General features: G+C 34.1%; 1 protein-coding gene across 1 annotated transcript; it reads right to left on the reverse strand.

Moving 5' to 3' along the window:
• Positions 1-22,004, reverse strand: LOC145631240 (uncharacterized). The gene is made up of 9 exons (XM_081683330.1): positions 21,435-22,004; positions 21,265-21,357; positions 21,057-21,161; positions 20,523-20,675; positions 5,730-5,828; positions 5,517-5,645; positions 2,380-2,559; positions 977-1,093; positions 1-306 (listed from the first exon to the last, which is right to left on the reverse strand). The coding sequence occupies exons 1-9, from the start codon at positions 21,720-21,722 to the stop codon at positions 142-144; spliced, it is 1,329 nt and encodes a 442-aa protein (XP_081539456.1). The 5' UTR covers positions 21,723-22,004; the 3' UTR covers positions 1-141.
• Between the last annotated feature and the right edge of the window lie 391 nt (positions 22,005-22,395).

Consider the following 22,395-nt stretch of genomic DNA (forward strand, 5'->3'; position numbering starts at 1 on the left):
TTCAACCAATGCTTTTAACAGACATTTACATATAACAAAAGATAAACTAAACATACAAAAACGGTACTCTACAATGTGCAGAAGTAATAATAAAAAAACACAGAAAGAATCATAGGGAACTGAAGTGTCATACAAAAGAACCTAGCTAGTTGGATGGGCCCTTAACTTGTTTGCAACATATAGTAGATGACTAATATTTGTTGAGGGGTAGTTTTGCAAAAGCTTGAGATTGGAAGTAAAATCACCAGCAAGCAACCGTCTCCGGATTAGAATTAGCATAGCACAACAGATTCTTAGCAATGTTTCCTGCCACGACATAAGCAACAATCAGTTGTGAAGTGAAGCAGCCAATATTAGCATGAATTTTTGTGCAAATTTCCTTAATGTTCTATGACTATTACATACAATAATCTTCTCAGGGAATATCCTCAATACCACGTTTTTAATACGAAGTATTAAACATTATAGACAAACAATATAATTTTTACACTAACAAATTCTTCCATAAATTCCACAAGTATATTGCCAGTATAAGGGATTAAAAAAAATACTGCAGTAGAGGCATAATAGAACAGTAACTATGAAGTTTAGCCTTTATAGTCAAACCACATAACCTCCAAGCTCTAATACAATTCCAACAAAATTTTGGCTTCTTGCACTCGGACAAAACTATAACACTTTGGCTAACTGATGGGCTTCTTCGCCCAAAAGTTAATGCAGTTTATAAAAATTCTGCTGCAGGAGATGATACTTGATATGTAGCTAGTATAATTTGCAATAAGGACAACATAGCTGTAGAAGTTGAGTTCATTGCATCACTAAATATAAAATTAAGAGCATAATATGTGCCGCCTATATTTTTTTGTCAACAAGTAACATAGCCCAATCCCCATACTTAGCTCCAGAACCAAAAAATTAAAAAATAAATAATTAAAAATTTAAAAATAATTAAGATGATTTGATAGCTTAAACACACCTGTGGCCCCTCAGGATCACTTAATAGAATGTCCCAAATATGAAGGCTGTCTGTGAAGCTGAATTCTTGAGTCAAAAGAAGAGTTATCCATCTGAATGCATAAAATTGGGGATTAACCTGTCACCAAAGAGTAGGAAGTTAAACATTCAGTAACAAGGCCTTAGGTGTACAACAAACATTTATGTCCACTTCACATCATTAGCTTTCCTATCAAATCTGGTGTATGCTCTGTGTAGTTCATCAGCTGAAACAGCAAGGGCCACCTCTTGAGAGGCACAAGGTTGATAGTATTCTATAATGTCATTTGAGCATTACACAAATATACAAGATTGCAGCAAACAAGTATAAAGTGTTTACAAGTTTGCATTATTAAGAGGCCATCATATAAATTTGAGTCATGGAAGTGATACGCAAAAAATTTGAATGAGAGACTGAAGAAAGTGCAATAAAACCAGAATCCATTGATTTGGTAAGTGGTTATACAAAACTGGATCGCTCCTTAGTCTTTGGCCAGCTTTTTTGTTTGTCGAACTCTTTTCTTAAAATTTTGAAGAAAAGCTTTAAACAAGCATACAGCAGTTATTAAAAATAATAAAAAATAATAAAAATACTAAAAAAAAAAAAAAAAAAAAGGGACAGCTAACTTTTTTTATTTATGTAATACTGGCAATAGGCACTGTCGAGGTTTCAGTTAGTTTTCCAGACTCTCATTTGTACACACTCCTACTTTACAATGAATAAATCTTTCATATTTATAACAATGTATTTGCCAATCTGTCAGAGGCTATTGTCAGTCACTTATTCCTTTAATAGTTTATCAGGCTGTTATGTGGCATTTAAGTAATGGCCAGCAATAGAGTATACAGGTAGTCATTCACCAGGTACAAAATGTTGGGAATGAGAGACTTTTTTCCACTCAAACCTCACATCCAACTCCAATTTGCTCCCAGAATACGCATACAGCAGTGAGAAAGAAACCTTCAATCCCGTTCTCATTCTTACTGCAGATGTGCCACTAGTGTCATTCCACATATCTAGCTTCTTTGTGCAGTCTTTGCTAACAATAACTGTAATTAAAATCAACTGCAACACCACCACCACCCAGCATTAAAGTTCACTATGGCTTCCACCTCAAACAGAGTCCGTGTAAGTCATGAGCATATATGATGCATCATGATTATCCCAAAATTTATTTACTCAATACATTTTTTTACATCTGCAACCTAGGTATTTATTTGCATATGATTCATTAAAGAAGAAGACTAATAAAGAACTGCTATAGGCTTATACCAGAAGATAATAACTGACAAAATAGATACAACTGAAGGTGGCCAGATAGCACTGAGAATTAAGAGCTATAGGAAGATTGGAGCAGAAAATGCAGCAAAAACGATATACATTACCTTACAAGTGACCTCCAAGTGACGCCAAAGTTCTTCATCGTGTTCTTTTAAAAGCATTGACAATTTTGTGATCGTAGAACGGATTCCAACAACACTATTATCAAGTTGCTGACAGAAATTATCCCTGAATCCACTAAGCAACTCAACAAAACAAAAGAATGTATCTGCTTCAGCAGCAGCCTGCAGAAGGGAAATCATCCACATGATCAGAAACACAATAACTTATGAGGAACATCTATATAAAAATTTTGCAGACAAAAAGCTAAAAGTTTTACCATATCATCAAAAGTAAACAATGCAACATTTTTACACAGAAATTCTAGTATACTATCTCAATCTATGATGCACCAATACGGGTACGAGGGCATGTACGGGTACAGGGACGGGAAATGGCAAATCTAAAAATTCCAGAGTACAGGGACGGCTTTGGGGACTGCGGTTTTTAAAATGTAAATTTAAATATAAAAAAATTGGATCATAGTAAAAAAATTTATGCAAAAAAATAAAATGATAATAAAAACAATTTTAGCCAATGTTTACCACAACATTTAAAATAAGAACAAATCATGAAATCAGAAACATTCAAAAAAAAAAAAAATCATGAAAGCAGAAACATTAAAACAAAATATAAAAGTGTAAACAACACTACAACACCGAGAATATTTTAAGGCTAGAAGAGAGGAGAAGAAGAAAGTCAGAAAGAGAAGAAGAGAAGCGCCAACCGCCGATTAGCCTCGCCGCCGCTGCCCAAACTCCACCGCCGAGAGAGAGATAATGAGAAAGTGATAAACCTTAATTTGTGAGTTTTGAAGTGTGAACTATGAATTGGGGGAAATGGGACGACAAACTCAAAAAAAAACTTTTTATTTTAAAAAGCCAAAAATTACCCTTGGGGACGGCATTGAGCCTCATGCGCGTCCCCAGAAACGTCCCCAAAAAATCAACCCGTCCCCAAAAAGTTAACTCATCCCGGGGACGTACCCAAGCCGTCCTCGAGAGCGTATCCGTACCCGTAACGTCACGGGGATGGGGGACACCGGCCATAAGGCGTCCCCGTGCAACATAGATCTCAATTTTGTCAATATCCTCAATGGTGGATCTAAGAAATCTTTTGAGCATGCTTCACCATACAAGTTTTTCTAAAAGATCTCTACATGTTAATATACATTAGTATCTATATGACTTTCCTTTTAGCCAACCCCACTTTTGGGATTAAGGCTTTGATTGATTGATTATCTATATGACTTTCCCTAGATTATACGGCCTCCACAAGATTTGAACTAGAGACCTCTAATTATAGTATCCATGTCTTCACCTCCAACACTTCGATACATCACATTATTCAATACCCAAAATTCAATCAACTACTGCAAAGTTGCACTTACACCCTGGTTACCAAAATATTCTTACCACACCTGATTGAACTTGACTTGACCAATCTTGAATTTTATAATAATATTTCGTCAAGTCTGCTAAGTTGTAACACAGGTAAGACATTGAAGCAGAAATACTTCATGAAAATCAGTTTATGCTCTCTTTTAAAAAATTATGGGCAAAGGATAAAAGAAGAAAAAGAAATAATATAGAGAAAGTCATTCTTAAGGCAGGGAGAGGCAAGAGGAGCAAAGAGATTTAAGATGGTACGGTTAAGAAATTCTCCGTCGTAATGCCACTTTTAATTCAAATTATTAGGGTGAGTTAGGACACGTGGAAATTTAATGTTGCAATGACATGAGAAAGTGCCAAGTGATTATATACTTGATATTACTCAATTAGTTCTCAAGGAAATATTTCTAAATAAGATAGCGTAAAAGTGGCACAGTCCAACTTATTAAAAATGCACAATATCTTCTACTTTGAGGGTGCAGTCCAGCCACCAACAAAAGTTTAGGGGTATCGAGAAACAACAGTGCTACACACTGAAAAAGGAAAGTGAAGAAAGAAAATTAACAGAGAGAAAAATCTAGAGCAGAGATCTTTAGAACTGAATAATCCATAGGGCAAAGGAAATAAAAAAAAAAAAAAAAAGATACCTAGAAGAAGAAGAAGATGATGTAATTGAAGCAAAAAATCAGCAATGCAAAGGTTAGAGAGCAAATCAGAGAGAAGAAGAAAGATTCCAAGACAAAGAGAGTCAATATATTGGCTAGTCACCGCTATTTATTTATGGTTTGTGTAGCCTTTTGCCCTAAAGATGTCACATAGAATGACTAATGAGATCATTTTAAATTTCCCAATATTTATACAAGTTTCCAAAGTAAAAGCATCAAAGAATGTAGGTAAACCAAGAAAATGGCACTATTGAAAGGTTCCAAGATTAAGAGAGCCAATCTATTGGGCTAGTCACCGCTATGACTGATGAGATTATTTTAAATTTCCCAATAACTATAGAAGTTTCCAAAGTACAAGCATCAAAGAATGTAGGTAACCAAGAAAATGGCACTACTCATCACATGCCTTGATGGAGACACCCCAAGGTATGTGAAGCAAAGAGGCCTTTTCCTAGTAGCTAAGTGTGCCTCGGAAACAATTTAACTTACAGAAACTAGGACGACAGGAAGTCAAGAAGAAACATTTCAAGTGTAGAGCAATCATATAACTAACGATAGTAAGAATATCACCACATTACCAGGTTTCCTTTTACTTGGACTATATCAGGCTTAAGGATAAAAGATCAACATGTGAGTGACATAACTAACATACATGACTTATTGGTCTATAATAAAATGAAGTAAAAGTATAAATTAAAGGTAGATGAGATCCCCATGTTCAGGCATCCTAGGTCTCATCTCTCACAGATGCGCGCGGGGGGGGGACACTAAATCATACTTCCTATTTTTTTTTTATAGTTGAAGTCTTTCTATTATCACGCTTGCCAACGCATATTTTTAACGATTAATATCTCTAATTATCAACATTATAAAATTAGAAAAAGTGGATATTAATAAAATATAAATAGAAACGATTCAAACAAGATCCCACAAGAATATGTTTTATCGTATCCATAAACCACAAAAGCGAGTCAAGCGTGTTGTGTGAATAGTTTAAAAGTCAAACGGTGTCAACTAAAAAAAACGGAGGAAATATATAGCATATATACACTGATACATATTTGTCCACACATTTTATTAACTTACAGAGTTTTCCTCATCTGGATCATTCCTAAAAACATAGAAGAGAGGTGCCAATAACTCATTCATTCCTTGTACGTATCTTATACCGGGGTTTAGCTTAGCGAACACAATCAAAATGTTCCTCAGAGCCTCCTACAGTAGTAAGAATGTCATAAATTTAGTAGAGAAAAGATAACAATACCACAAATAGAAGACAAAGATAGCTAAACTACTAACCTGATTTAATTTTGCAGAAATCGTATCCCCAGAGAAAAATTGCATATCTGGGTGAGTTCTTTTCACATCCCGATCAATCTGCTCGATGATCTCTGTGTCCTAAGCATGCATTACAGCATTCAGAAATCTTATATTGTTAAAGAATTATCAAAAAGAAAATTGATTTTAAGAAGAAAGAACTGAGAAACACCATCCCCCCTCCCCCCCCCCCCCCAAAAAAAAAACCCTTCCTACAAAAATGATACTTATGCAAGAAACAAGAAGCACAGTCAAAGTCTCAATTCATCTCTCCACTCAGAGCAACATCAGATTCTCCTTTTTAATTTTGACAACAGTCAGACGTAATAGAGTAACACCAGCCTCTTTCCAAAGTCTCAGACTTGTGTTCCAGGTAAACATTTACATAACAAAACATCTAATATTGTTTCATTAATCATGACAGCAACCAATATAATTAGCAAACCTAATATTAAGATACCAAAGATAAAAGAACATCTACTGAAATATATGCAAGCACGTCAACTATCTTGGTCCATAAAAAGAGCATATGGTCTTTCAAAAATAAAAGAACAAAATTATAAGGGTAACATATGAATATAATTGAACAATAAACATAAATTAATTTACTTTTCCAACAAAACATAGCTAACCGCTACCCCCCCCCCCCCCCCCACAACAACAAAATGGCCTCCTAGGTTCTCGTAGGTTTCATGAGCGAAGATTGTCAAAATGTAAAAGCTATGATCCACGTTTTCGACCGAGTTTTTATGAACATGTAGAGTGTTCCCTAAAGATCTTAAAAGTTGGTTTGAAACCATAGCAGGCCTAAAATCTCGAAAATGAGTTTTGCTCAACTATATGATTATTTCGAAAGCGAGTTTACAATGGTAGTCAAAAGCTACAATAGTTGGTTCCAAACACCAACTTGGAATCCCTAACATAGTGTCCATGGGAAAAGCACCTTGTCCCCTTTTCTATCCGCTTACATAAATCCAAAAATGTCAAAATTTTACACTTCAGACCATAGTATAAAAATGCGGTTTCGGTCACGATCGCGGGAACGATTGCGGTCTCACATTAATGGTAATGATGTGTTAGATCACGGACCAGGTCACGGTAGAATTTTATTTTAAATTAATTAATCTAAATGTTGTAATTTAGGATTTTTAATTAATTTTTATGTGGGTTTTAAATTGAATTAGTATACTTTATTACCCTTAAAAAAAAAAAACCATATGTTTGTATTACTACAAAGCTTGTTTTATCTTTTATTACCCATTAACAACAATTTAAAAAACAAATAACAAACATAAAAGGCCACCTGTCATAGCATGTGACCATTGGCCAACTATTGTCCCACCAACTAATTACTACAATCAATCAAAGCCTTAATCCTATAAATAGGATCGGCTACATGAAGCAAAAGTGATTATTTCGTGTTGTCATCGACAAAAATCTTCCTCCTCCATCCCTTACGATCCAATGCCTCATCCTCATGCAAATCCATATACTTCATATCCTTCCTAACTCCTTCCAAACAAGTCATTTTCGGTCTCCTTCTCCCTCGTTTAACCCTTCCATGGTCCCACTCTTCCACTTTTTGTACCAATGCACCAACTAATTACTACACAATAAAATTAATTAATTAATTAATAAAGCCCACCAAACCCATTACTTCAACTTACACGTGACTACCTCTTTATAGTTGTCCCACTATTTACTTTCTCTTTGTTCCTTTAACTCATCCGTTTCAATGGAATTATCTCCATTTTTTTCTTTTTTCCATTTCATTTTGTCTAAAAGTGAGTAATTCTTCGGTGAACATCGATGCAGGTAAGATTCATTTTGTATCAGTCGTATCCGTCAAATCTCGGCCTTTTCAAAAAACGGTGTGCTAAAACAGGAAATATCGAATCGATAAGTACAATATCCATTACAAACCGGCCGGTTCACGATGCATTGACGTAACAACTGCATTTTTAAACAATGCTTCAAACCTGTTTCTAACATATAAGTTGATTTGAAACCATAATATGCATATCAATATGTCTATAAAGTTTCAAGGAGTTCTTCGATTTTACTAATATTTCGAAGACATGATTATAGTAGAGGTTGAGAGCCGTAAGAAATGGTTCCAATCACCAAATTGGAATACAAGGCCTTGTAGGGTCCATGGAAATCACCTCATTTTTGTTTAGCGTGCAACCTTTGAAAATTGTCCAAATTTGAAGGCTATAATCCACACGCTTTTGGACCAAATTCAAGAAAAAAAAAATCCAAATTTAAAGTAAAAGCATAAGGAGTCCCCTAATATGATAAAAGTTGGTTTGGAACCAAAGCAATCCTACCAATAGGTATATAAATTCTAACAAATGGCATGAGATGATTTTGATAACCAACTTCGAATACCCGAGTATCCTAAGGTCCACAAGAATCACCTCGGCCACTTTCCAATCCCAACTTTCCAAGCTCAAAATAGACGAAAAAATGTACAAATTTCAACTATACAAGGCTACCAATAGGCCTAAAAAGTATGTAAAATAAGTTTTGTTCAATGATTTGAGTATTTCAAAAGCATGTTTGTAGCGAATATATAGAGCCACAAGAAATGGTTCCAATCACCACACATCGAACACACTTTTCTTTCCTAGTACATAAAATTAAAAATTGTCCAAATTTGAAGTCTTAATCCACGCTTTTGAACCAATTTTAGGAATTTTTACCAAAGTTGAATTAAATGAGGAATTTGAACGTAAGGGATGGAGGAGTATGGAATAATCACTTTTGATTCATGTAGCCATCCCCACTTATGGAATTATGGCTTTGATTGATTGATTGAAGTGGATGCTTTCCCCAAAGGTCATCAAGGTTTGTTTAAAGCATAATTACATAAAAATCCTATAACGTCTTAAAGAATAAAATTTGTAGAGTTATATGACAATTTCGAAAAAAGCTAATACTGGAAGTTAAGAATTGCAAGAGATGGTTACCTTGACGAGGTCCACAAAGATCACCTCGTACACTTTCCTTTCAAATCCCACAAGAGATGAAAAATATCAAAATATGAAGCTCATAATAAACTTCTTCTAACCAATTTTGAAAAACTTGTCAAAAATTAAAGTTGATGTGTAATTGGTTAAAAACCATAGCATATCATATAACTAATATATAAAGGTAAACTTTTAGTCAAGCCACAAGAAAACGACACTTGGCGTTTCAACTTTAAGTCGTGTCGCACCACATAAGCAACAATTGATTATTCGTAAAACACCTAGGATAAAAATGTTGGATAAATTTAGATAAATTTTTTAAGATAAAAAAGTTAGTTTAGAGTTTCATTTTCAATAAAATTTGGATAGATTATTAACATAAAATGGTTGGTTTAGAGTTTTATATTCGATAAAAATACTAATATTCCATATGTACAAATAAAATTATAATACTATAAAAAAAATTATAAATTTCAATAACTATTATCTTAAAAATTTACAATATTACTTCATATCATAATATTCGTATTAAAGAGTCCTTCAGAATAAATTCATTTATGATATATTTTAATAAGTGATTTAAAAAATAGTTTAGTCATTATTGAATTTCCTTATTAAATCATAATATATCCTAGAATATCATGAAAATAGGTGCAACTCTAGACTAATTTCTTCTAATTGCCCTTACCGTGATACCTGCGCCACTTTCATAAACCACTAACTCAAAACTTTTCCAAAATTGAATTTGATGGGTGGGGTGCCTTAAGGTCATAAAAAAATGGTTTTGAACCATAACTAACCTAATGAATCTATAAAGTCCATAGAATAAGTTGTGTACAATTATATAGCTATTCCATTCACCAAACAAGTCCTCGGGAATCAACTAGAAATGGGTCCATTCACCAAACAAGTCCTCGGGAATCAACTTAGCTTCTTTACTTTCCCGGTGAGGAAAAGTCTAAAATTGTCAACTCCGAAGATATATGCGCTTTCACACAATTTTTGGGAATTTTCTTAAATTAAAGTAGGTCTTTGTTGTCTCTCCCAAAGTTATATAAGTTGATAATGAGCCATAACTAGCTTGCCATAGTTCCAATCAAAACATGTTTATAGCGAAAATGAAGAGCGAAGGAATAGTTCCAATCACCAATTGGAATCCCAAAGCTTTGAGGTAGTCACCTCAATAACTTACCTTTACAAGTTTGTAAAAGTCAATAATTAAAAGGTTATAAATTACACTTTCGGACCAATTTCGAAAAAAATAATTCCTAAACTGAAGTGGATGTTTGAGGTGTTCCTTAGGTCATCAAGGTTGATTTAGAAGCATAAATGGCCTACCAATAGGTCTATAACGTCTCAAGAATAAATTTTGTTCAACTATAAGACGTTTTCTAACCAATTTCGGGATTTTTTAAAAATCAAAGTCAATGTGTTCGTTATCCCCTTTAATCATAAAAATTAGTTTGCGACCATGAAAGGCCTAGCAATAGGTTTAAAAGTCTAGAAAATAAATTTATTCGATTATATGACCATTTTAGAAACATGTATCCAATCCCAATCAACAACAATCTTTGAGATCTAAGGGAAGTAGTTTGGCTTCTTCCTTTTCACTTTTAAGGTCGGAAAATATCAAAGACAATCTATATATGAAGACTACAATAATGTTTTGAACCAATTTCGGGAAATGTTTCCAAAATTGAAGTTGATGTGTAGGATCTACCGAAGACATAAAAGTTTATTATAAATCATATATCTTACTAATAGTTCTATAAAGTTACTAGAAAGAGTTTTATTCATTTACTACCTCTATTTCATATTATTTGCAACTTTGGGTATTATTTATGAGATATAAAATAATCCAAAGTTGCAAATAATATGAAACGAAGGTAGTATATTCATATTTCATGGGGTTTATAGGACGCAACTGGCCACTTTCCTTACTAAATTCGAAAAAGTAAAAAATTGTCAAAATTCGAAGGCTTATAATCCATGCTCTCGGACCAATTTCGGGAAAATTTCCCAATATTAAAGTGGATGTTTGGGGTGTCCCCTAAGGCCATCAAAGTTGGTTTAGAAACATAACGTCTATAGAAAAAAAATTATTCAATTATATGACATTTTAGAAATAATGTTTTATGTTTATAGTGGTAGTTAGATGAAAGAGATATTTCCAATCACTAAATTAAAATCCTAGGTCTCATAGGGTCTAGGAGAAAAACCGAGGCCACTTTCCTATCTAAGCCCAAAAAGGTCAAAATTGTCCAAATATAAAGCGTGCAATCGAAGCTTTTCATCCAATTGCGGGAACTTACTTCTACAACGAAGTTAGAAGGTCATAAAAGTTGATTTTGAACCAAAATTAGCAAATTAATAGGTCTATATAGTCTATAGAATGACTTTTGTTCAATTATAAAAATATTACAAAAACGTGTTTATAGGGATAATAAAGTATGGTTCCAATCACCAACATGGAATACCAAGACTTTATGGAGTCCATAAAAAACAACTTAGCTTCTTTACTTTCCGAGTCCGGAAAATGAGAAAATTGTCCCAAAAATGAAGGCTATAATCCACACTTTCAAACTAATTTTAGGGATTTTGTGGGGTCTCTCCCAAAATCATAAAGTTAATTTAGAACCATAACTAACCTATTCAGAGGTCTATAAGGTATATAGAATGAGTTTTGTTTAATATGAACATTTCAAAACCATGTTTATAGTAGTGAGAAAGAATTGCACAAAATGGTTCCAATAACCAAAATGGAATTCTACTGCCTCATGAGGTCCAAGGGAAGCAGCTAAGCTTCTTTACTTTCTAAGTCCAGTAAAAGTAAAAAATTATCCAAAATAATTAACGCTTTCGAACCAATATCAGGGATTTTTTAGAAATTGAAGTTATAAAAAATTATTTTGAACTATAACTAGCCTACTAATATGTCTATAAAGTCTCTAGAATGAGATACATTCAATCATATGACTTTCAAGACATGTTTATACCGTTAGAATATAGAGAAATGGTTGCAATAACCAACATGGAATACCAAGACTTCGTTAGGTCCATGTGAAGCACTTAAATTCTTTACTTTTCGAGATCGAAAAAGAGAAAAATTGTCCAAATCAGAAGGCTATTCACGCTCTTAGACCGATTTCGAGAATTTTTCCAAACTTTGTTTGAGGTGTCCCACGAGGTCATCAAGTTTGGAAGCATAAAAGGCCAACCAATAAAACTATATCGAGGATAAATTTTGATCAATTATAGAACAATTCCACAAACATGTTATTTATGGTAGTTAAGAGTAGGGCTGAGCAAAACTACCCGAAAAACCGAAAACCCGTTCCGTTACCGTTCCAAAAATTAGGGTACCCGATCCGATAATCATAATGGTTCGGGTACCCGTTCCGATATCGGGTATGGTTTTTGGGTATCATTTTAAAATTAACGGTTACCCGTTCTGTTCCGATAAGCAATTATTTTGTTTTTTTCCTACTTAAATCTATCTTTTCAATATTTAAACTCTTACGTTACTTCATAATCACTATATGGTATTGTTGTTAATTAGTGTTAAAAAATATCATAATAACTAATTTTTTAAGTTTAATTATCACTATTGGATACTTTATTGGGTACCCGATAACCGTTCCGAAAATCCGGGTACCCGAAGTCCGGGTACCCGAACTTATCGGTTCGGGTTATGGATATCACTTTTAGTGATATTGGTTATCGGGTACCCGAACCGTTAGTACTAATGGTACGGGTACCCGTCCCATGCTCACCCCTAGTTAAGAGTAGGGGTGTTAAAAAAACCCGACCCGTTTGATTCGACCCGATGACCCGCAAAATACCCAACGGGTATTTAGAGATTTTTCATCAAATTTTCGGGTCAGGTACCCGACCCGCTAAAAACCTCAAGTTGCGGGCCGGGTCATGGGCCGGAGTTTCTGTTACTCGGGTACCCGTTAATACCCGTTACTTTTTTTTTTTGTTTTTTTTAAAGTACAGCTCTTGTTTTACTCTTCTAGTCTTTTATTTCCTCAGCCGCAACACACTCTTTTACTCTTCTCCATTATTCTTTCCCCCTTCTCTCTCTATACCTCATCAATTCAAGGCTGCAACTGCAATTGTGCAACCCCCTTTCTCGATCTGTCGCCTTCTTTCTCCTTTCACAAGCCCCAACCCTCTTTATCCTTCTCCAAAAAAAAATGATATTTCTACTTGAGGGGGCACGAGCAGGCTAATTTTTTCGGCGGTACGGGTATGGGTTGGATGAGTTTCGTCGGCAAATTTGTTTGGACTTTTCATCATAAGTAATTATTACTTCGAATTTTTGTTACTCTGAAGAAAGAATTGTAGTACAGCAGTGGAGTATGCACTATATTTCTTCTTATTTCATTATTTATTTTTGAATGATTTCATTTTATTTATATCATAAGCAATAAAGTAGATTGTAGAGATTATTTCCTATTAATTAATTTTTTTTAATTCAATTTGTTTTTTTTTCTCGGGTACCCGTGACCCGACCCGCGAAAATACCCGGTTATCGCGGGTCAAGTCATGGGCCGAGTGTTTGACTACCTGCAAAGGCGGGTACCCAAAGAGAAACCCGGTACCCAGTTATGAACAGCCCTAGTTAAGAGTTGCAAGAGATGGTTCCAATCACCAACTTAGAATCCTAGGGTATCATGGGCAGTTTTGTATCCAAGCTCACAAAGGTCGAAAATTGTCCAAATATAAAAGCTTATTTAATAAACATTTCTAACCAATTTTGAGAATTCCAAAATTGAGGCTGATTAGTGTCTCTTTAGGGCATGCCTGGAATCCCAGAAATAATGAAGGGGGTAATATCTAATGGGGTAAATTCTACTTGAGCATTGATTTAGAGGGAAATAATTCATTTTCTTAAGGTTTGGCAACAATCCTAGGGTAAAAACCTCAAATTCATGGCAACCATGTCGTTGATAAATTTGAGACCACCACGAGCATCGCCTCACTTGAAGGATCAAAAGCCCTAACCTTTTGTTCAACTATCTCTTCAACCAATTACCAATGGGTCCGATTCAAGATACTTGTTCGTAATTCGCCGGAATTGATAAGCTATGGCGGCGGCTAGCAGCTTCCATTAGGCGCTATAATGGCGGCAACAGCTTCAATTGGGCGGAGGGGTATGAAGGTGAAGGAGATAATACATAGCAGGGGAGAAGAAGATGCAGTATGGAAAAGGAGAGTGCTTTTTGTTTTTACGGGGGGAATTGTTATGCTAGGGGGGAGGTGGGTAATTATAAACCCCCTTTTCAGGGAAATAGATTACCCTACTGATTAATTACCCTAGATCCAAACTTTAAAAAAATCCAGAATTATTACTCATGTAATTTTTCCCCTCCCATTACACCCATTCCAGGCAGCCCCTTAATGTCATAAAGTTGGTTGTGAATCATAACTAGCCTACCAATGGGTCAAAAATGTCTCCAAAATGAGTTTTGTTCAATTATATATTACAAAATGTTATACAGCGATAATAAAAAATAAGTAAGAAAGGGTTGCAATCACCAAGGTCCATGGGAAGTAAGAAAGGGTTGTAATTTATACTTTCTGGGTCCTAAACACTTAAATTTTTCCAAATCCAAATATAATACATGCTTTCAAACTATTTTTGGGAATTTTTTCTTAAAGTGGATGTTTAGTGGCCCCCTAGGTCATCAAGGTTGGTTTGGAAGCATAAACGACCTACCAATGGGTCTATAACGTCTCGAAGTTACATTTTGATTAATTATATAACAATTTCAAACACGTGTTTATGGTGATAGTTAAAAGCTACAAGAGGTAATTTGAATCATCAACTAGGAATCTTAAGGCCTCCAAGGGTCCAAAAAAATCACCTTGACCACTTTCCTTTCTAAGCCCGCAGATCTTGAAAAAATTTAAATCTAAAAGCTATAATTCACGCTTTTGGACCAATTTAGGAAAAATATTCCAAAATTAAAGTAGATGTGTAGGGTGTTTTCCAAGACCACATAAGTTGGTTTGGAACCATTGCAGGCAAACCATTAGGTCTATAAAGTCCAAAGAATGAATTTTGTCTAATTATATGACTATTTCAATAACAGATTAATAGTGGTCGTTGATTAAGGTCGAAAAGAAGCACCTTGGCCCAATCGTTCCGTAAACTTGTACAAATATGAAAGCTATAATCCATGCTTTCTAACCAATTTAGGAATTTTTTTCCAAATTTGAAGTCGATGTGTAGGGTGTCCTGTAATACCCCGTATTTTTATGTATTTTTATAAAGTATTTAAGTATTAATAAAATGTATTGTCAAGGGCTCAAGTATTTTAATTAAATATTCTAAAGGGTTAAAGTATTTTAAATATAAAGTTTTATAAAAGTAAAATATGTTTTGGGCCAAACATTTATTAATTATTGGGCAATGTAAATTATTCCTACATACTCTTATTGGAATAACCCATTTCAAAACCTATAACTTAAGCCCTATCCCATAACTCAAGCCCACATTTTTATAAGCCCAAATTTAACCCTACACTCTCTACTCTATAAATACCCCATGAATCCCCAAAAATTTCCCACACAAAAAGGTTAGTCTTATTTTCTCTCTCCTTTGTTTTATTAATTTGTGTAATTATAATTATTGATTTATGGGTTTTGATTTTATTGTTTGAAATTAATTTAATTAGTATCAAATTGTATTTTGATGATTGAACTTTATAATTTTCAGATTTTGTAAATTTTATAACCTAGGGTTTTTAATTATTGAAAATCATGATTTTAGGGTTTTTATGAATAATTGATTTAGGGCTTTTATAGTAATGATGTTTTGAAATTTTGGTGATTATAACTACTTATTAGTTTAACTTAATTCCAGATTTATTTTGAACACGCAAATTCATGTTTTAATAATTAGATTTCCGTTCGTTAAATATTAATCTCGTTTTAATCCCGATCAGGTTCTAAACTCCTCCGATTTTGATAAAAAAAAGTAGTGTTTTTCGAGTGGAAAAAACGTTTTAAGAAAGACTCACTACCTTTGAGCACTAAAAAAAAAGTAGTGAGCACTACCCTCTCGTGGCCAAATTCAGCCTCTAAATACGATTTTCGAGCAGTTTTTGATTTTTAACGAAGTTTTTGTTTATGCTTTAAATTTTATCTTTGAGTTTAAAAGGGGTAAGAGATAATTTAATGTTTCTATGGATAATTTAAGTATAAAGATGTATTTTGATGAAGTTTTAAAGGATTTTTGATTAGTTTAAAATGTTGGAATTTTATTTAAAGTAGTATAATTGTGATTTTTAATAAAAGGGTGTGATTATCCATTAAAAAGGAGTTTAATTAGGGGTTTTTAAATAATTTTCAGATTATTATAAGTTATTTAAAGTGAGTTTAAGTTGCTGGAAATTGTGTATACAAGGAGAATTAATATAGGTTTATTGTCCCTTTAAGTAGGAGACTTGGTTCGGGAATTGTTGTAGTGTAATTGGCTACTTTACGGGCTTAATTGAGGTACGTTCGCGTACTTAGCATATTTGGATGACGTAGAATCATGCTAGGTTTGATTTCAATCAATTACAAGTAGTATCATGCTGAGGTTCATGTATGGAATTGTGAATTTATGGTGTTTGTGATTGAATTGTGAAGCATGAATTATTTGTGATGGTTATGGATTGGAAAATTATATTTTGGGCATGTTGTATTTGAACCACATTTTTATTTATGGCATGTTAGAAGGCATGATTAATTAAACTACATGTTTAATTACGTTTGGAATATTGAAAAGGAATTTTATTATGGTTCAAAAAATTTTTATTAAGAAGCTATATAAGTGTCTATATACACAAAGAATAAATTGTATGTTAGGTGCCTTTGTGCACTTAAGGTGTTTTTAACACCGAGGGATAGGATTTTGGCGCTTTATGCATTTAAGGTGTCTTTAACACTGAGGTAGAATTAAAAAGGATTCAACAATAAATAATATGTGGTCACTAATTATTCAAGAATTTAAATTTCGGGACGAAACTTCTTTTAAAGAGGGTAGATTGTAATACCCGAATATTTTATGAGTTTATATAATGTATTTTATAAATAAAATAGTTTATTTTATCTATTAAATAACTTTACTAATCTCATATTTTTTATTTTAAAGTTCGAAAAGGTTTAAAACCCTATTTTATTTTAAATAGGACTCTCTATTTTTAAGCATATATAAACTATTCTAACCCTATTAAGTTTTTGGGATACAATAATATTATGCAGCCGTTTTGATACAAAATTCCTAGCTTTCTCTTCTTCCTCTTTACTCCATTATGTACGTTCGTGGGTTTATACCAACAGCCTGCTATTAATCTTTGGAATGTTTATCTTCTGATAATCATGTGGCTAAACCAATTGCTTTTATTCCAAAGGTAATCATCCGCATCTTTTTGCTGTTGTGTCATCATACCACAATCATGTTTGCAAATTTGTAATCTAATACTTTGAAATAAATAAGTTAATCATGTTTTTCTTTTTTTAAAAAATTTATATATGCAAGTGTATTTGATGAGCAGTGAATTCGTGGAATTGGAGTTATGTTGATAAATATATGATTCTCACGGCAACATAGTTTATATGGATTTATTTGATGTAAACTTTTTGATTATCTTAGTTGTGTCGAGGCAGTGTATTCGAATATAGAGTATCATTTTGAGGTTAAAGGGTAACTTGTATTACTTTTGAGTTGTGAGTTAATTATTTTTGGGTTGAGATTTGATTAAATTTGGGTACTAGTTTGATTGTCCTATAAGAGTTGAGATATGCTATGGTTTAACGAGTTTGAATTGTTGTATTATTTGGGAACACGTGCCACTGTTGAGATATTATTTAATATATTAATTTGTGAATGGTTATTTGATCAAGTATGAGATCAAAAGGTTGAGAATTATTATTTTGTTCTTGGTTTGAGGCTCGGCGTTGTATAACTTAGTCCTTGGCTTGTTGGTAAAAGGGTAATAATCATGAGTTAAGAATGAGGTACAATCTTTATTATCTATTTTCTATGGTCCCCTACGGTGGGAATTGACCCGTATGTGGTCTAGTTCAAGGTGTTTTCTAGTTATTGGGAGTATTCAAGTTTTTATACCTGTTGGTTTTATTCGAATTACCCATGTCCAAGGCTAGGTATAGAACAACGAGCATGGCACACTTATTGGTTATGAGTTGAGTAAAGGTTCGTACTATTATTCGAGGTTGAGTTTGACAAAGGTTATTTTCAGAGTACAATGTGTAATGTAGTTTCGAACTACATTGTTTAATTGATCTAATAATGTTAATTATTATATTATACTCTATATTCTGATATGTGGTGATTGCTCAGCTTTTTGCTGACGTGTGTGTTGTTTTATTGTGCTATTTATATTTGCGGCCATGTCTTTTTCTTATGGTGGCCCTGCGACGATCTATTTTAGAATTTGTCCTTAATGGTGAGCAGTCAAGATTTTCTAAGTAGGTTGATCTAGTGGTCGTAGCTAAAGGAGCTCAAGTGTTTCGATTAGTGTGATGTCATGAGTTTATAAAGTTGTATAAATAGCTCACCTAGTTTATTGGGTTGTAATTATTGGGATTTGGTAAGCCTTAAAACTCGACAAGTTGTTGAGTGTGGCGGTAATACCTCCGATTTAAGTGTATGCTTCCGCAATTTTATTTAAAGGTTGTTTATTTTTCCTTTAATTCTTATTTATTTTGGTTAGTAAATCGGGGGTGTTACAGTTAATAGGTGGAAACCCGTTCGATGCGTAATCAATGCAAAACGAATTAATGAGTGTCTAGTCATTAAGTCTTGTTGAATGTTGTGTGTGCTTGTTCACAGGTGCATTGAGGTAAGTGTGTGTTGATAAGTGAAAGCATGATAGCGTGTTTAATTACGCTTATGTACTCAGCTTTGCTGATTGTGTGTGTTTGTGTGTATTGGTCATGTCTTTATCTTGACTCTATGATGACCCATTTTTAATGGAGAGTAGTGGAGACAAGTAGAGATAAGCTTTTCAGGTATTGAGGCATATTCATGATGGGGCACGAGTGAAGAGCGAATCATGCTAGTTTATATTAGTTACAATGTGTTTCTGCTTTAATTATTTATGCTAATATTTATATATGGAGCTAATATCAAGTTTGGATTTGGTTTGGTTTCTAATAAGGGCCTTTAATGGTTCCAAGTTGTATGTTGATTTTCATTTTTACTTCGCTCATTTTGGTTTTAACTTTACTTTCGTTTGGTTAGCTTTCCAAGTTGGGTTGTTTTGGAAAGTTTTTTAAAATTAGTCTTCCGCTGTGTATCTTTGATATTTGCTTTAACTGTTTTCACGGTGGCGGTAATGTCTTAGATATTCCTATTTAAAGTTTTATACAGGGCAAAACAGGTATTTTAAAATAAAGGAATTTCTAGGGTGTTACATGTCCCCAAGACCATAATACAATAAAAAGCCTACCACTAGGTTTATAAAGTCTATAGAATGAGGTTTGTTCAATTGTATGACTATTCTAAATACTTGTTTATAGCAGTAATAAAGAGTAGCAAGAAATGGTTTCAATCACCAACTTAGAGAATTTAGAGAATTTTTTTCCAAAATTGAATATGGATGTGTGCGATGTCCACATGAGTTAAGTTGGTTTGAAACCATAAAAGGTCTTTTAGTAGGTATATATAGTCTCAAAAGAGTGATTTCTGTTTAATTACATAAATACTTAATAAGACATTTTGATAGTGGTAGTAAAGAATTACAAGAGATGTTCTAATAACAAACTAAGAAACCCGAGGTCTCATTGAGATCATGGGAACAACCAGCTTCTTTCCTTTCCAGGTCCGAAAAAATAAAAAATTGTCCAAATTTGAAGGCTAATCCGCGACTTCAGTCTAATTTCGGGAATTTTTTTCAAAATTGAAATGGATTTGTGGGGTGTCCCTAAGGTCATAAAAGTCTATTTTGAACCATAAAAGGCGCACTAATAGGTGTATATTCAATTATATGACTTTTGCAAATGCATGATTATAATGGTAGTCAAGAGAAGCACGAGATAGTTACCATCATCAACTTGGCATCCCGTGGTCCTATTAGTGTTCCGACTATTCCTAATTTATAGAGCTACCAAACCCAAACCCACCCATTCCTTCACAAACCATTAAAAATAATTTTATATTATGATTTTTTTTTTCAATTCTCCATAATGAAGCCTCTGTTTGATTATTTTAGCATTACCTTCGAGTGCAGAAGAGGATATGTCAATAAAAATGTAAAATTGTACGAGTATGAAATTTTGTTGTAAAGGCTCTTTTTCTAAGTCTCATATAGTATTTATTCAAGAAATGTATAATTATTAGCAATAGTTTGCAATTTGGACTATAATACACCTCTTCATGTTTGAGGTTACCAATGGCTATGTTATTTCCTAGAGATGTGATGAACATGATGACGATTGATGATCTCAAATGGATTAGAAATTTTTGACATGAACATGATCCGGTTAACTAAACAAATCAGGCAAGTTAGGCAGCAGTTTATTAAACAGGTTATGTTTGTGTCTAGCCTTCCTGACTCGTTTAAAAAAGGTGTTGCATGGCCAAGTAGTGTGAAACCCCTGCCCCTCCAAGGCCCCAACACACAGACACACGTACACACACACATACAAAAAGAGAATGAAAAGTAAATAAAAAAGCAACATGAAACAGTGTCAAAGTATAATACTTATGGAGTAATATTTTCAATAGAAATCAGTGATCAATTTGAGAAGAGCCAATCTGATAGTTGATATTGAAGGTATATACCTGAAAAAACTGATTCCATAGACTGGATTGTCCAAGGCTAAGAGGATGCTCATCTTGAACAATTTCTGATCTAGAGAGTACGCAACGACTTTCACCTTTGAGTTCATCCTTATCAGCAATTGATGACTTCTCCAGCTTCCTCGAAATTTCTGACTGACTAGCCACATAGACATTCAGAAATGCCAAACTTTTTACAAAAGAAAAATAAAAAAGGGAGGGCAACACATTTTGAGTTTTTGACATTGACATGGAGATGATGGTGTTTAAACCAGAATTGACATGCACAAGCTATAGAAAATGGCAAGCTCTGGAATAGCATTATTAATACATGTAGTTTGATAAAAAAAACACATGAATTAAGAAAACTTGATAAATTGTTGTGTGTATAAAGACTATAAACAATGGCAATTGAATGAGTAATAGAAGAAACAAGTTAAGAAGAGTAGTGGAGGAGTTTAAAACATGAAAGAAACGCGAAGCAAAATCGAAAGTGAAAGGAAAGAAAAGAGAGGGAGAAGAGAGAAGAGGACATACGGGAGACATCAAGAGGTCATCCTTGAAATGGTTGTATTGAGACCTCTTGTTGGCTAATTCAGAGGGCCACATTGCTCGATCACTGGGCAAATACCCCAATAGAAGCTGGCAATTGCAATTAGGGATTGTAATTCCGATTAGGTAACTAATTAATTAAGACTATGAAATGAAGAGAGAGAGAGAGAGAGAGAGAGAGAGAGAGAGAAACCTTCCACACAGTAGAGCGGATGGCAGGGGCATCAGGAAGACCCATGGATGCTAACCTCCTGATTTCTCTGATGTTGATGACCTTCTTCGACAGCTGCAACAAATTCAAGAAATTAGGTTAGGTGAATTCAATTGGATTGAATTGAATTGAAGAAGAAAAGAGAGAGAAACCTCGAGTGAGAGCTGAGCATGGCGAGAGATCTCCTCGGGGGAAGGAGAAGGAGAAGCAGAGGAAGTGGAAGTGCCGTTGGAGTCCGGCGGCGGAGGAGGTGGTGATGGAGGTCGAACCGGCGACGGAGGACGGACGACGGGTGGAGGAGAGAGATCTTGAGTTTGAGTTTGAGTTTGAGTGATGGTGGTAGCAGCAGACAAAGGAGGCGTAGACCAGAGTGAAGAATTCAACCAATCAGGTACTTTCTTCTTCTGCTTCTTCGAGTCTTTCTCATTTTCGTTCACCATCTCACAGATGAAGACTAGTTGTGCAGGAGAGAGAAAGTAGAATATTGATTGTTGAAGATGATCGCAGCAATTATGAAGGGAGGGTTGGGTTTTGGGTTGAAAATCAAAATCAAAATTGAAAAACCCCCGGCAGGCCAAGGCAACCTTGGTGATTGAGGAGGAAAGGAAGGTGGTGGGCAAGTGTTGCTTTGTGTTGCAAACCAACTACACGTGTGCTGGGGAATGGGATCTTACGCTCAACCCTCCAGCCCCGCATACCTTTAATTTTTTTGTTACCGTAAATAATAATATAGAGTACCACCCATATTCACCTCAACTTAAACTCCCTTAGTCAAAAAAAAATAATAAAATAATTATTACAGTGTACTATACTTTCTTTTAGTTTCAAAATAAATGTCTCAATTTAACTTATGTTAATATTCTATAATTACATATAAACATATAACTTGCGTTTGTGCACATAATCTACCCATCAAATCATCATACTTAGTCCATGTTTGGTAAATGGCATTTTGGTGGCTTTTTGGTTGGCTTTTGGCTTTTTTATGAGGTCAAATAACCTAAAAATGTGTTTGGTAATTGGCTTTTTAGCCAGTGAAAAAGCTGGCTTTTAAGCCAAAATGAAAAAGATGCATTGAGTAGTTTTTTTGTTGGCTTTTGGCTTGTTGGCTCA

The sequence above is a fragment of the Chenopodium album genome, chromosome 5 (assembly GCF_948465745.1).
Source record: "Chenopodium album chromosome 5, dcCheAlbu1.1, whole genome shotgun sequence".
Classification (NCBI taxonomy): Eukaryota; Viridiplantae; Streptophyta; class Magnoliopsida; order Caryophyllales; family Amaranthaceae; genus Chenopodium; species Chenopodium album.